This window comes from Staurois parvus, unplaced genomic scaffold (assembly GCF_062004578.1).
Source record: "Staurois parvus isolate SC_StPar_1 unplaced genomic scaffold, SC_StPar_1.0 ptg000382l, whole genome shotgun sequence".
NCBI lineage: Eukaryota > Metazoa > Chordata > Amphibia > Anura > Ranidae > Staurois > Staurois parvus.
Genome location: NW_028318178.1, coordinates 369,357 through 384,020, shown reverse-complemented (window position 1 = coordinate 384,020; position 14,664 = coordinate 369,357). Strand labels below are relative to the sequence as shown.

The window sequence follows — 14,664 nt, the reverse complement described above, 5'->3', positions numbered from 1 at the left end:
TTTGTTTTCAATAGGAAGAAGGGTCAGCTGCACACCGGAGGATTGATGAATATAGTTTGTATTTATTGATCCATAAAACACACAAAACACCAGGACATGAATACAGGACCTGTTAACGCGTTTCACACGATCTCGCGCTTAATCATAAACTTTGCTTATCATTGAGCATGCGATCATGTGAAACGCGTTAACAGGTCCTGTATTCATGTCCTGGTGTTTTGTGTGTCCTATGGATCAATAAATACACACTATATTCATCTATCCTCCGGTGTGCAGCTGACCCTTCTTCCTATTGCATCGTGTGTGGTGGCTAGCCAAAGCCTGCACCTGTCGTGGATTGATCTGGATTGTTTGCCTGAGCGGTATACCTCTGTTCTTTGGATATGTTTGTTTTCACACATTTGTTTGATACCCATTTGTGGTAGTGCTAGCATTTTCACATTATGCTATAGAGCACTGCGCAGGCTCCACTTATATAATTTATCATTTGTAAAAACTGACTGACCCCTTCTATCATTGTCAGTGTACAGGGTTGAGGCATTAACACTGAACTGGATTAGAACACTCTACAGAGGACAGTGACACATAGGCTCATATGAGTATATTCTGGCAGGTATGTTACGTTATCATACAGAACCACTTATAAGGTCATTATTAAGAAATGTTTTCTTCATTATACAAAGACAAACACTTTCTCCATCAGCTGCTTTGAAAGCAACCTTACAAAAAGGCTACATAAAAAATGAATAGCAGTAGCAGGTAGCTGTCGGCATGTTATCAGCAGAAACCTGTGGCTGTACATATGCTGCACCCAGCCTGCAGCGGATTCACTTACAAATAATGGAGATCTGTTATGTCCTCCATATTTACCCCTCTGTGCAATATCTGAAATCCTGAACTACCTATTAGCAGGCTGGGGCACTGTCATGCTGTAGGCAAGCCTATTTTTATGCAAATAATTAGGGATACACTGAAATTTTGGTGGCCGAAACGTTTCGACCGCCAAACACCCCTTTTGGCCATTGGCCAAAATGAAAAAAAAACAGCGATACAGGTGCCAAAAAAATACCGCCCTGCCGCCAGCCACCTGCTGCCAGCCACTGCTCTGTAGTTCTCAGCTTTACCTGAGAAACCATCGATCCTGGCGCTGGGCATAGAGATGAATGAAGGAAAGATGGCTGCCACTCATTTCTATGCCCTTGGAGGACCAGAGCAAGGTCACTTCCCGTTCCAGCCATTTTTTTTTTAAAGCACTGGATCAATGCTTTCTTTTGATCTGATGCTTTACATTGCAGAGGAGAGATGTGGGGTCTTATTGACTCCACATCTCTCCATGAAGAGGACCTGTCACTAATTATTTCTATCACAAGGCATGCATGCATGCATGATAATAATAAAGGTGATTAAAAAATGTTTTAAAGGGTCAGTACAAAAAAAAAAAGTTTAAAGTGCCCCCGTCCCCCTGTGCTCGCATGTAGTGGTGAACGCATACGTAGGCCATGCCCACATATGTAAACGGTGTTAAAAACACGAGATATCGCGTTATATCGCCACAAACATCAGAGCAAGAGCAATAATTCTCGCACTAGACCTCCTCTGTAACTTTACACTGCTAACCTGTAGAAATTTTTAAAGTATCACCCATGGAGATTTTGAAGTACCGCAGATTCACACCATTCCACAAGCATGCGCAATTTTAAAGCATGACATGTTGGGTATCTATTTACTCGCCGTAACATCCGCTTTCATATTTTACAAAAAAATTGTGGTACATATTGTTTTTTTTCTTTTTGTTTTTTTTTTTTAATCAAAGTGTATTTTTTTCCAAAAAAAATATATTTTCATGTTTAAAAACTGTGTATTTTGATTTTTTTCCAAGTGTATTTTGAATTTTCGTTTTCGGCACCAGAATTTTAATTTTGGTGCACCACTACAAATAGTGACTCTGCATAGCAAAGTCAGGAAGCTATGGGCGGTGTGGAGCTGAGCTTTACTGCAATAACAAGTGTGCATTGTCAGGATGAGAGGGGTAAACAGACCCTTGGCAGACAGCTCAGTAAACTTAAACTCCGCTTTATTCATCAGCAAACAGAAAAGAGACAAGCTTTATCTTCAGATTCAGCTCAAGCAAGACAAGTAAATCTTCCCATCAGTGTAACACAGTCTTGTATGAATAACATTCAGCATTCCAGCCACAGCACAACAGAGTGTTTTAAAGTCCATGTATGAGGTAGGCTCACTCAGCAGGTCAAAATCAAGCTATGGAGACTTCCAGGTCTCCTCACTGCAGAAAGCAAAACTCACATCTACCAGCCTCTTTGATCAGCTGGTCAATCAATCGGCCTGAAGGGAAAGTACCCTCTACAATTAACCCCCTCTTAAACCTGACCCAGGCTGTACCATATAATTTTAGTTACTTCTGAGGATGCAGATAGTGTTTCAGAGTCTGCAAATGTTATGTAATTAAAGCGGAGCTCCAGGCTCCGCCCAAGAAATTAAAAGTCAACAGCTACAAATACTGTAGCTGCTGACCTTTAATATACGGACACTTACCTGTCCAGGGGTCCAGCGTTGTCCGCACCCGAACTGATTCTTCAATTGACTTCAGGTGTAGGTGCCGGCATCTTCAATAAGGGAAACCAGAAGTGAAGCCTTGCAGCTTTACTGCCGGTCTCCTACTGAGCATGCGCAAAGCGTGCTGCACTTCGTGAATGGTCCCGCAGTCTTCCGGGACCTCTGAAGTGTACCAGAAGGCTGAGGAGAAAGGAGGGGGGGCCGCACTTCTGGCTCAAAAGGCCGTGGCGCATCTGTGGCATATGTATTTTTTTAATGGTCCTAATAAAGGGGTTTAATTGCACTGGGAACGGTGCACTCTCTTACTTGTTTATACTTTATTAAATAGCGCTAGAAAAGATCCTTTAATTGTACTGATGAGAATAACCAATGGATACTGAGAGTGGGAAGTGGAAGGAACAATCTATGATAGTAATCAAGCTGCGTGTACCCCCCTTTACACACACTCACAATTGTGTTGTGTTGTATATACTGTGTATAATTAATATATATATATATATATATGTAATATACACGGAAATACGTGCCTAAATGTGTTGTTGCTGCATTTGATTATTGATTCTGCTGTGTGAAGGAGAATCATCTGGGGAAGTCACTTGACAGTTGTTTATGCCATAGATTGTGACCCATGAGAAATGAGATTATTCACAGTGGGAGGCTAAAGAACTTCTATATGTATGAACGAATAGATCGCTGCATGCTATTGAGGTTGAAAAAAAATCAATATGTTTCACAAAGGGAAATCAACTCTACCTACAAAGTGATCTAATATTGATTTCTATCTGTGTCTCTGTTCATTTGCCTGAATTTATCCTTTCCTCTATAACCTTTCCTTCCAGACCACTGATCCTGAGGTATATTTAAGCTGCTGGACTATAAACTGCAAAGATTTGTCTTTTCTGTGCTAGGTCCATTTTTCATCTTATTTTAATATTTAAAGGCCAAACTCTAAGTTAAAACCAGCTAAACACATTTAGGGTGCATCAAAAGATTGGTGTGCCATGTTTTATAGTACATTTTCTTTGGAAAGCAGCCACATCCCAAGCAATAAAACCCCACCAGCATGCAATAAAGGATCCTTGCCTTCTGTGCTCACAATCACTGCAGATTGGCAAGCTGTAGGTCTGACTCAGTATGGATGTGTTGGACCTTTGTAGAGAGACCACAGAATGCAAAAGTGCTTTTCTACAGTATTCTGTCAGGGAACAGGTTTTCCTACTCAGGTTGTAACACACCTTTTGTTTTTTATGCATTCTTCATTTATTGTTTTTCATCAGTTTACATATAAGAGATATCAAGGAACAACATTTTTCACGAGTGTGGTGAGGAGATACACTGCATACCTTCGCTGCCATTGTGCTATAGTTGGTTGTTCTTATACCTTTGAGGTGGGATTGGATCCCTCCAGGCATACCTGCCCTTAACCTGTCTATTTTTATATATGTGCTCCAACATTGGAGGCCCTCAAAATTTATAGAGTTAGGACTGCAGATATACTGGAGTGCCATGAAGTGGCCTCTGCAGCTTACGCATATATTTGCAAATGTGTGCATATGAAACCCCTTGTTTTAACGTTTAGACAGGGTAATTTGGTTTGTTGAAGCAGGCTGCTAAGTGAGCTGGGAATTTTTCTTTGCTGTTTTTTGACATACATCGCCCTTCCATGTGCTCATTGCTGCATAGGCCAGTTACATATTGGGGTGGTTGCCATTTGTTTGTACTGTAGTGACCATGGCTGACACAATATGAAATTGTCTTGGTCAAAAAGCATAATGATACAATGTGGTTACGTGAGGAAGCTGGAGGCAAATTAACAATAATTATATCTATTGAATGGGGTCTAATGTCTGATGGTTAGCCATCAAGAAAGAAGAGTAGGTCATTGGGTTCAACCACTCATCATTATACATCTTTTGCTGTAAAGCACCTAAAATTTAATTAGCTAAGTTCAATTGCACTGTAAAGTTTGTCTATCATGTACTTGTGCTCTTGGCAGTGATACTATTACCGTATTTTCCGGCGTATAAGACGACTTTTTACCCCTTGAAAATCTTCTCAAAAGTCGGGGGTCGTCTTATACGCCGGTAACGGCATGCTGACACTTTTTAGGGGGGCGGCGGCGGCAACAGAAGGGAAACTAAGTACAGGGGTGGGCAGGGGCTGCTGTCTCTTACCTGGCTCCGGTCCCACGACGATCCGCTCCAGGAAGCGCGGCTGCTCCTTCCTTCGGTTCGTCCACTGGATGTTCGCGCGGCCGCTCGGCTCCGCCTCCTCTCCGGTGATTGGCCGCCAGAACTGTAGCTCAGGAAAGGCACACAGGCGGCCAATCACCGGCGAGGAGGCGGAGCTGAGCGGCCCCGCAAAAATCGAGTGGAGTGTGCCGTGCTTAGGTGCTGCTGCAACCACATATGCTGGCTGCAGCAGTACCATACTGGAACAGGGTCAGCAAGTGTCAGTGGGAGGAATAGTGCCCCATAGTTGGTGTCACTGATACCAATGATGGGGCATTATTCCTCCCACTGACACCAACAATGGGGCACTTTTCCTCCCCCCCACTGACACCAACGATGGGGCACTATTCCTCCCCCCCCCCCACTGACACCAATGATGGGGTACTATTCCACCCCCCACTGACACCAATGATGGGATACTATTCCTCCCCCCCCACTGACACCAACGATGGGGCACTATTCCTCCCCCCCCCACTGACACCAATGATGGGATACTATTCCTCCCACTGACACCAAAGATGGGGCACTATTCCACTGACACCAAAGATGGGGCACTATTCCACTGACACCAATGATGGGGTGCTATTCCCCCCAATGATACTAATGATGGGGCACTATTCCTGCCACTGATACCAATGATCGGGCACTATTCCTCCCACTGACACCAATGATCGGGCACTATTCCTCCCACTGACACCAATGATGGGACACTATTCCTCCCACTGATACCAATGATGGGACACTATTCCTCCCACTGATAACAATGATGGGACACTATTCCTTCCACTGACACCAATGATGGGGCACTATTCCTCCCACTGACACCAATGATGGGGTGCTATTCCTCCCACTGACACCAATGATGGGACACTATTCCTGCCACTGATACTAATGATGGGGCACGATTCTTCCCACTGGTGTGCACTGGAAGAGGGGTAGTCTTAAACGGTGAGTATAGCCCAAACACTACATTTTAAACAGGAAAAGTAGGGGGGTCGTCTTATACGCCCAGTCGTCTTATACGCCGGAAAATACGGTAGCTAAAATATTGTTCGTATTCTCCCCTAAGTAGCATAATAAGGGCAGATATCTTTAATGCTGCAACATAGATTGCAAGACTGCTCTTTTGGTGTTTTTTGGAACATTTTGGGTTGGATTATTTTGGCAATTGTTAATATTGAACCTGAGACCAGGCTGACATTGAGTATGTCTTGTCACCTCTTTCCATAGCCATTAGCATCAATATTCTCATTCAGACAATCCAAGTGTGCATGTTAATTTACCTGTTCAAAACGATGATGGTTTGCGGTCAAAGGCTAAAGTAGCAAAAGTCGCCAAAGCATCTCTCCAAGAAGAAATCATTGCATTAATTGACCATTATTGAGAGCAGTCTTCAGTTTGAATGAGTAATTATTGAGTGGTATTACAAAAATGTCACCTGATTAATGTCCTTTATAATGATCACATGCTCTATAAATCTTTTACCTGATTTGCTGACAAGAGAACAAAAGGAAAACAGCTTACATGACGCATTTGAATGTTAATCACTCAAGAAAATAACTGGCTAATAATAAAATACTGACAAAATAATTTTTCACAGTGTCTCCTCAATCCTTCTATTTTCTGCTAGAGGTTTTTTTTTTTTTTGATGATCCACACTAATACTTACAGTACTTTGATATCTGTCCTCACTTCTGGACCGAGGTAACCAGGCTGATAATGCATTGTGAAAGCTGTCAGTTTGTTAAAATATGACTGTTACTTATCACAGCCCAGATGAGATTGTAAAAACCCAGACATGTTATATGTCAGCTATTGCCAATCCATACCTTGGCTGCATATCGACAAGTAAAAAGTGTGACGCAGCTGCAGTTAACATAGACTTTACACTGATGGGAACTTTTCAAAAGTAAGGCTGGCCATACAATATACAATTATCTGCAGATTTTCTGCCCAATTTCCTTTAGATTTACCTTCAACTATGTAGTGTAAGGGCCTGCCTAATTGGATACAACAAAGTGTTGTTTAGGTTTGTCCTCCTATTATATGGTTTTTGGTAAATCTAAACCAAAAATCTGCAGATAATTGTATAATGTATGGCCAGCCTTAGTCTGTGTGTAAAATGCACACACCAGGCAAATGTGAACATTATGGGGTTCATTTAAAACTGGAGAGTGCAAAATCTGCATAGAAATCAATGAGCTTCCAATGTGCTACCATACACAGCTGCACCACATTTTGCACTCTCCAGGTTTGGCAAATCAACCAATCAACCTCTGTGCATTTTATTCTGCCAGTTTAGTTGAGAAGACAACGGTCCTGTCAATGTCAGATATATTATTTTAATAGATTTTTATGTTTTATAAAAAAAAAAAAAAAGACCTTTCTAATAATTTCCTTCTTCCTAAGAACTATGTGGAGGGTCTACCTGCTTTAATCACTTGAGTTCCCATTACTGTAAAAAAAAGCGCAGGGAAGAGCAGCAAGGCAATCACAGCAAATGGCAATTCAGTGGGTGCTCTGCACACAGTATACAAAACCGTGTTGTCCTGGTTACGAGGACGTGGCTATGAACGAAATGGAATGCTAATTTTCTATTGCATATATAATGTAAATCTGAATATTAGCCCCTTGAGGACCAGAGGTTATTAAAGCCTTGATGCATAGATCAAGATAAGCAGCTTTAGTGTGCATCAGTAAACTAGACAATGACTCATTTTCCTACCTAAAAATGTTTTTATTTTTTAAGGAAATATAAGGCTTTACTTGATACTCTGTTTTAATCGATTAGCTGCTTATGATTTCTAACATTGTATCTCTTTGTGCACAGAGAGAAAGAGAGGAACAGCGCCATTTGTAGGCTGGAGACATTTGTAAGCAAACCTCCAGCCCACATTTGATAACTGTGATTTGCTGCTGTTTGATCACATGATCAGGAACATTGCAGATTGCTGGCCTAAGACCTGCAGCTGACAGCCTGGACATTGAACTGAAAGTGTGCACAGGCGTGCACTGCTAGTTCACAGTGGAAATACACACTAAAGTGATATGAAAAACAATTTAAAAAATAACAACCACTTCATTCTTACCTGCTCTGTGCAGTGGTTTTGCACAGAGCAGTCCTGATCCTCTTATTCTCCAGTCTGGTGCCAGTACTTCAGGCCCCTCCCTCCTGCCAAGTGCCCCCAGAGCAAGGAACCACTGCTTTGCATGTCCATTCATACATGTAGCCGGGGCTCGGCCCCGCCTCCTCTCCCTTCTCATTGGCTCACTGGCTGTGATTGTCTAAGCTAATGAGGAGGGAGAGGAGGCGGGGCCGAGCCCCGGCTACATGTATGAATGGACATGCAAAGCAGTGGTTCCTTGCTCTGGGGGCACTTGGCAGGAGGGAGGGGCCAGAAGTTCATTCTATGCATGAAGGTAAAAAACCTTCTGTGTGTAGCAGCCCCCCAGACACTTACCTGAGCACCATCCCAATCCAGCAGTGTGTACGAGAACTGCTCCAGGGGCTTTAACTCCTGGTTGGCTGAGGCAACTGCGGGAGCCATTGGCTCCTGCTGCTGTTAGTTACTGCCAATGAGCCAATCAGGAGAGCAAGGGGCATATCTGTGTTTGAATGGACAGCTGTGGCTTGGGACACCTGCTCGGGCACCTGTAGCAAGCTGCTTGCTGTGGGAGCACCTGACAGGAGGGAGGGGCCAGGAGCTAGGCTGCTGTCTGTAAAACCACTGCACAGAGCAGGTAAGTATGACATGTTTGTTTTTTTTTTTTTTTTTTTTTTTTTTTTTTTTCTATTTCAATGGTTTTTATTAAATTTTTTAAACAGTATAAACAGAGGCAGTAAAACACGCCCACGCAGGGGCTATCAATTGCACAGATAAACAAAATGCCAAATAAAAAAAAAGGGGAAAAACAATGCTCTAATGCCAACAGGGCAAAAGGTACGCCCACGCAGGGGCTATCAAAGGCACATAAGTTACAAAACATTAATGTAACTGATTATAACAACTAAATGCAGCTGTCCTAGTCACACCAAAAACAGACAGAGAGAGAAAAAGGAAAAGAAAGAAAAAAAAAAAAAAAAAAAAAAAAAAAAAAGGGGGGGGGGGCAAAGAGCAGGGATTCAAGAGCGCCAATACCGAACGCCATTACATCCCCAGACTAGCTGGGGAGAGTGAGGGAAGGGCATATTGCAACCACGGCTCCCATATTTTCAAAAATTTACGTTGGGAGTCATTGCGGATACTCGACATCTGTTCGTTGAGCATCATAGTGGTCATACGATCCCGCACCCCCTGAAGAGGGACAAACGGACTCCTCCAGGCCTGAGCAATTGTTCTAGTGGCGGATAAAAACAGATAGGAAGCCAACTTCTGCTGGTGAGCCAAGAGGCCCGGTATGGGGCAATGAAGCAAAGCATACCGAACATCCCGGCGTATGGAGAGATGGAACAAAGTGAAAAGGAGGCCAAATACACGAGACCAAAAACGAAACAGTCTCGGGCATGACCACCAGATATGCAATACATCACCACGATGACCACAACCCCGAAAACATCGATCACTACAGGCAGTGTTAGCCCGGGCCAACCGAGCTGGAACCCAGTACCAACGAAACAAAACCTTATAGGCTGCCTCCAGTGTGGTCGTATTAAATGAGCATTTAGCTATGAGTGACCAGGCCTTATTCCAGTCCTCCGGATCCACAGCCACTCCCAGGTCGCGCTCCCACTGAACAACATATGAAAGAGAAGTATGCGATGAGCGTCTGTTCAGAGCTGCATAAAGAAGGGATATAAGGCCCGGAGCGCCCGGACGCTGTTGGCAAAGCTGTTCAAAGGCAGATTTCTGGTACGGGAACGCAGAAGTACCCCGCAGCGAGAGCAGCCAGTGTCGCAATTGAAGATATCGAAAAAATTCCGCTGGGGGGATATTCCGGGATTCCCGAAGAGAGTCCCAGGTGGGAAAGGACCGAAAAATCAAAAAGTGTCGCACCTGCGAAAAACCATTAGTCACCCACCAAGAAAACGCCCCTGGGTGATCCAAACCCGGCGGGAAAAGAGGGTTGTTAATAATAGGTAGCAAAGGCAGAAAAGGTGACATCAGACCACCAGAATAACGTACCGAGTCCCAAACTTGTAGGCCATGAAGTAACATCGGACTCAGTGCCACAGGGCGCAGGGCAGGGGGAAGCCATAGAAGCGTCGACAGTGCGATAGGGGCACAATTAGGTAGTTCCAACAGGACCCAGAGGGGGACGTCGGAAGAGGCGTGCAACATAGACAGCGGGGCAGTTTGTTTTTTTTTTTAATTAAAAAAACAAGACTTTAGTATCACTTTAAGCTGGGTATACATGCATCGAAATTCAGCAGGAACTGGTCGAATTTCAATACATATGTAACCCGTGTGTTTAATAGAAGCTGGTCATTAGGCTGGCTGTTGTCAAAAGGTCCTACTGGAAAACCAGCATTCAATTATTATTATTATTATTATTACTACGAGTTTATATAGCGCCAAAGGGTTTGCTCAGCGCTGTACAATAGGGGGGACAATACATGGCACAGTACAACAACAACAAACAACGTACGAGGGGTAAGAGGGCCCTACTCTTACGAGCTTACAATCTAGGAGGGAGGGGGTAAAGGTACACCCATTGCAGTGAAATTGTTCTGTTCTGATGGGGAGAGGGGGGATCTGTGAAGGTTTTTTGTTAAATACGCTGGTTGTACAAAAAAAACCAAAAAAAAACTGCACATATACCCTGCTTAAGGGCTCGTTCACACTTGGCTGTTTTACCAACGCTTGCCAAACGCCCCTATAGCGTTTGGCAAGCGTTGGTCCGGCGTTTGCGGAGCATTTTTTAACGCTCGGCAAACGCCGCATGCGCGGTTTAGCGGAAGTTGCTAGGCGTTTTCCGAGCATTAATAATGCCCCACAAACGCCTATAATGCAGTTTGAGTGGTGTTACCGCTCTGCAAACGCCCCGCAAACCGCGTCGCAACCACACCGCAAATGCTGGCCGGGCGTTTGCTGAGCGGCACCATAGACGAGAATAGGAGGCTTCAAAGCCTCGTGACTTGACCAGAGGCGTCCGTTTTCCCGTGACGCGACGCAAACGCTGCTGTTAGAACAGCACCATGTGCTGTAATGTGCAGAATTGGCAGAGGCGTTTGGGAAGCGGTAAAAACGCTTCCCAAACGCCTCTCTGCCGCCTGCACACAACACTAGTGTGAACGTAGCCTAACACTCAAGGTCAATGTAAACATCTTGTATTGAGACTGCAAAAAAAAAATTGCTGCTGTGTTTCCTAGTGTCAGCACTACTATTTCAATAAGCCAACTGCAGCTTTGCCATACAGATAACAGCATGAGAGGGTTTGCCATGCAAAATGTATTTACAAAAATATACAGTACAATGTATAGACATGTAACCTCAAATCTATCCCTATTTAAAACCAGACAGATCTATCTTTAGGTTAACTATTGTGATGCACAACAAAGGTTTCTTGGAACAAAATGTTACAAAATGCCTACTAATGTCATTTAATTACAAATACCAAAAATAAGTTTTCTTCTCATCCTGGGATAATGGGATATTATATAGTTATATCATATTGGGCTGTATTCTGGATGTACCATTGACCAAGGGGCATATAAAGGACTGATTTGCTTTGCTCTTTCCTCAGTCTACTCCTTTATTTTGGGGATTTGTGATAGAATAACAGATGTAGATACATTCAGTTCTAAGAAGGCTTCACTGGTTGACACACAGCTCAGTAGAAGGTGTTTGATGAAAATGACTTCTTTACTTTGAGACATTTTACTTTTTTAACATAAACAACTTTTTTCCCTTACAGGTACAAGAGTCTGGTCACTGGAAAAAGAGCAAGAACCATTATTGCTGTCTTCTGGATTCTATCCTTTGGCATTGGCTTAACCCCCCTGATGGGCTGGAACTGCATGGAAGGAGACTGTGGTTCAAATGAAACTATATCTAGCCGCAACAGAACGATTTCTTGTTTGTTTGAAAAAGTGGTTACAATGACTTACATGGTATACTTCAATTTTTTTGGGTGTGTTTTACTTCCATTGTTAATCATGCTGGGAATATACATCAAGATTTTCATGGTGGCCCGAAAACAGCTGAGACAAATTGAACTGAAATGTATCGGTGCTGACAACTCAAGGACCACTCTTCAGAAGGAGGTGAATGCGGCCAAGTCATTGGCCATCATTGTGGGTCTCTTTGCATTTTGCTGGTTGCCCATTCACATCTTGAACTGCATCACCCTCTTTGACCCTGAGTTCCACAAGAGAAAGCCAGGATGGGTCATGTACGTAGCCATCATCTTGTCTCATGCCAACTCTGTGGTCAACCCCATCATATATGCTTACAAAATAAGAGACTTTCGTTACACCTTTCGTAAGATTATTTCTAAAAACCTTCTCTGCAAGAAAGAAAACTTCTCTAAGTTTCCTAACGGCAGCATTGGACAGGCCAGACAAACGCATATCAGCAGCGTAAGTGCTGGCAATGTTTTTATGTGACTTCATAGACTCCTTGGTGCCTTCAACTGGGCAAAGGAATCTTCTGTAGTTTGGTTTCCTGGACATATTGTAAGAACTTATTGTTGAGACTATGAAGGGTTTCCTGACTGACCACTTTGCTGCTGCACTTTGTTCATACAAAATGTTCACCTTTTACTTTTACTATGAAGGTATTACTGAAATTTCCAGTCTGCTCTGCACTGTTGACAGCCTTACTAGTTTTAGTCTTACTAGTTTTACCGAAGCCATGAGATACCTACTCATCAATGCATGTAATATGTTACGGAACTTCATTTAAAAACAAAGATACATTACTTAGAGAGCTGTGCACATAATCCCTAAACTGGTGTTTTCACATTCTTAGAACAAGCAATTAAAATCATGTTTAGAAATGAGTTTTCCATAGCTACTTACATTTTGTAGGATACATCATATAACCAATGTCATATATGTTTTTGAATGTAAAGTTCATTTCTTATGCATATAGTCCTATCTGTCAGACTGTATGCTGAAGTTGTCTATCAGTAATCCTATGTATACAGTCTTCATATATGTAAAGATAACAATAACAGAGGGGAAAACACATGGAGGACCTTACTGTGGAAGTAAAGGCAAAACCTAACTAACTCTAAACCTACTCCCACTCCCATTCTAAGCCTAATCTATCTAGCCCTGTAAAGAAAAGATCGCTATACTTACCTATTCTGAAGCCGCACCAGTACCCTCTCCGTCGACTGTTGTATGCAAGAGAAAACTGACAACGGCTGGGAAATGCCTGGGAAGTGAAGTCACCCATAAACTTACTATGGGGCTTCAGTTGTTGGCTGCCTCTTCTACTCACTGAAGCCACCGCTGACTGCTCAATTTGGGACCAGACCGGAGCTTCAGAATAGTTACAGTGCCTTGAAAATATCTGAAAAGTGTACCGTGCATTTGTATTCAGTCCCCTTTACTCTGATACCCCTAACTAAAATCTAGTGGAACCAATTGCCTTCAGAAGTCACCTAATTATTAAATAGAGTCCACCTGTGTGTCATTTAATCTCAGTATAAATACAGCTGAAGCTCTCAGAGGTTTGTTAGAGAATATTAGTGAACAAACAGCATCATGAAGGCCAAGGAACACACCAGACAGGTCAGGGATAAAGTTGTGGAGAAGTTTAACGCAGGGTTAGGTTATAAAAAAAAATATCCCAATCTTTGAACATCTCACAGAGCACTGTTTAATCCATCATCCGAAAATGGAAAGCGTATGGCACAACTGCAAATCTACCAAGACATGGCCATCCACCTAAACTGACAGGCAAGGAGAGCATTAATCAGAAAAGCAGCCAAGAGGCCCATGGTAACTCTGGAGGAGCTGCAGAGATCCACAGCTCAGGTAGAAGAATTTTTCCACAGGACAACAATTAGTTGTGCACTCCACAAATATGGCTTTTATGGAACAGTGGCAAGAAGAAAGCCATTGTTGAAAGAAAGCCATAAGAAGTCCCGTTTACAGTTTGCGAGAAGCCATGTGGGGGACACAGCAAACATGTGGAAGAAAGTGCTCTGGTGAGATGGGACCAAAATTGAACTTGTTTGTCCAAAGGCAAAATGCTATGTGTGGCGGAAAACTAACCCTGTACACATCATCCCCACTGTGAAACATGGTAGCAGCATCATGTTGTGGGGATGCTTTTCTTCAGCAAGGACAGGGAAGCTTGTCAGAGTTGATGGGGAGATGGATGGAGCTACAAACAGGGCAAGCTTAGAAGAAATCCTGTTAGAGTCTGCAAAAGACTTGAGACTGGTTCTACAAAGTATTGACTCGGGGGCTGAATACAAATGCACGCCACACTTTTAAGACATTTATTTGTAAATTATTTTGAAAACCATTTATCATTTTCCTTCCACTTCACAATTACAGTTGCAAGAAAAAGTATGTGAACCCCTTGGGATTACGTGGAGTTTTGCATGAATTGGGCATAAAATGTGCTCTGAACGTCATCTAAGTCACAACAATAGAAGAACACAGTCTGCTGAACATAATACTACACAAACATTAGATGTTGCCATGGTTTAATTGCACATAACATGTAAACATTCACAGTGCAGGGAGGAAAAAGTATGTGAACCTTTGATTTAATAACTGATTGACCCTCCTTTGGCAGGAATAACATCAACCAAACGTTTCCTGTAGTTGCAGATCAGACCTGCACAACGATCTGGAGTCATTTTGGACCACTCCTCTTCACAAAATTGTTTCAGTGTAGAAATATTCTTGGGATGTCTGGTGTGAATCGCTCTCTTAAGGTCATGCCACATCATTTCA

The 14,664-nt window shown here is 42.9% G+C and overlaps 1 protein-coding gene across 1 annotated transcript in view; it reads left to right on the top strand.

Moving 5' to 3' along the window:
• ADORA2B (adenosine A2b receptor) overlaps positions 1-12,746 on the top strand; it is a 121,693-nt gene extending 108,947 nt beyond the window's left edge. The window contains exon 2 of the mRNA XM_089685733.1: positions 11,661-12,746. Coding sequence (XP_089541859.1) covers positions 11,661-12,351 — 691 coding nt within the window. The 3' untranslated portion in view covers positions 12,352-12,746. The remainder of the gene's footprint in view (positions 1-11,660) is intronic.
• Positions 12,747-14,664: the final 1,918 nt, after the last annotated feature.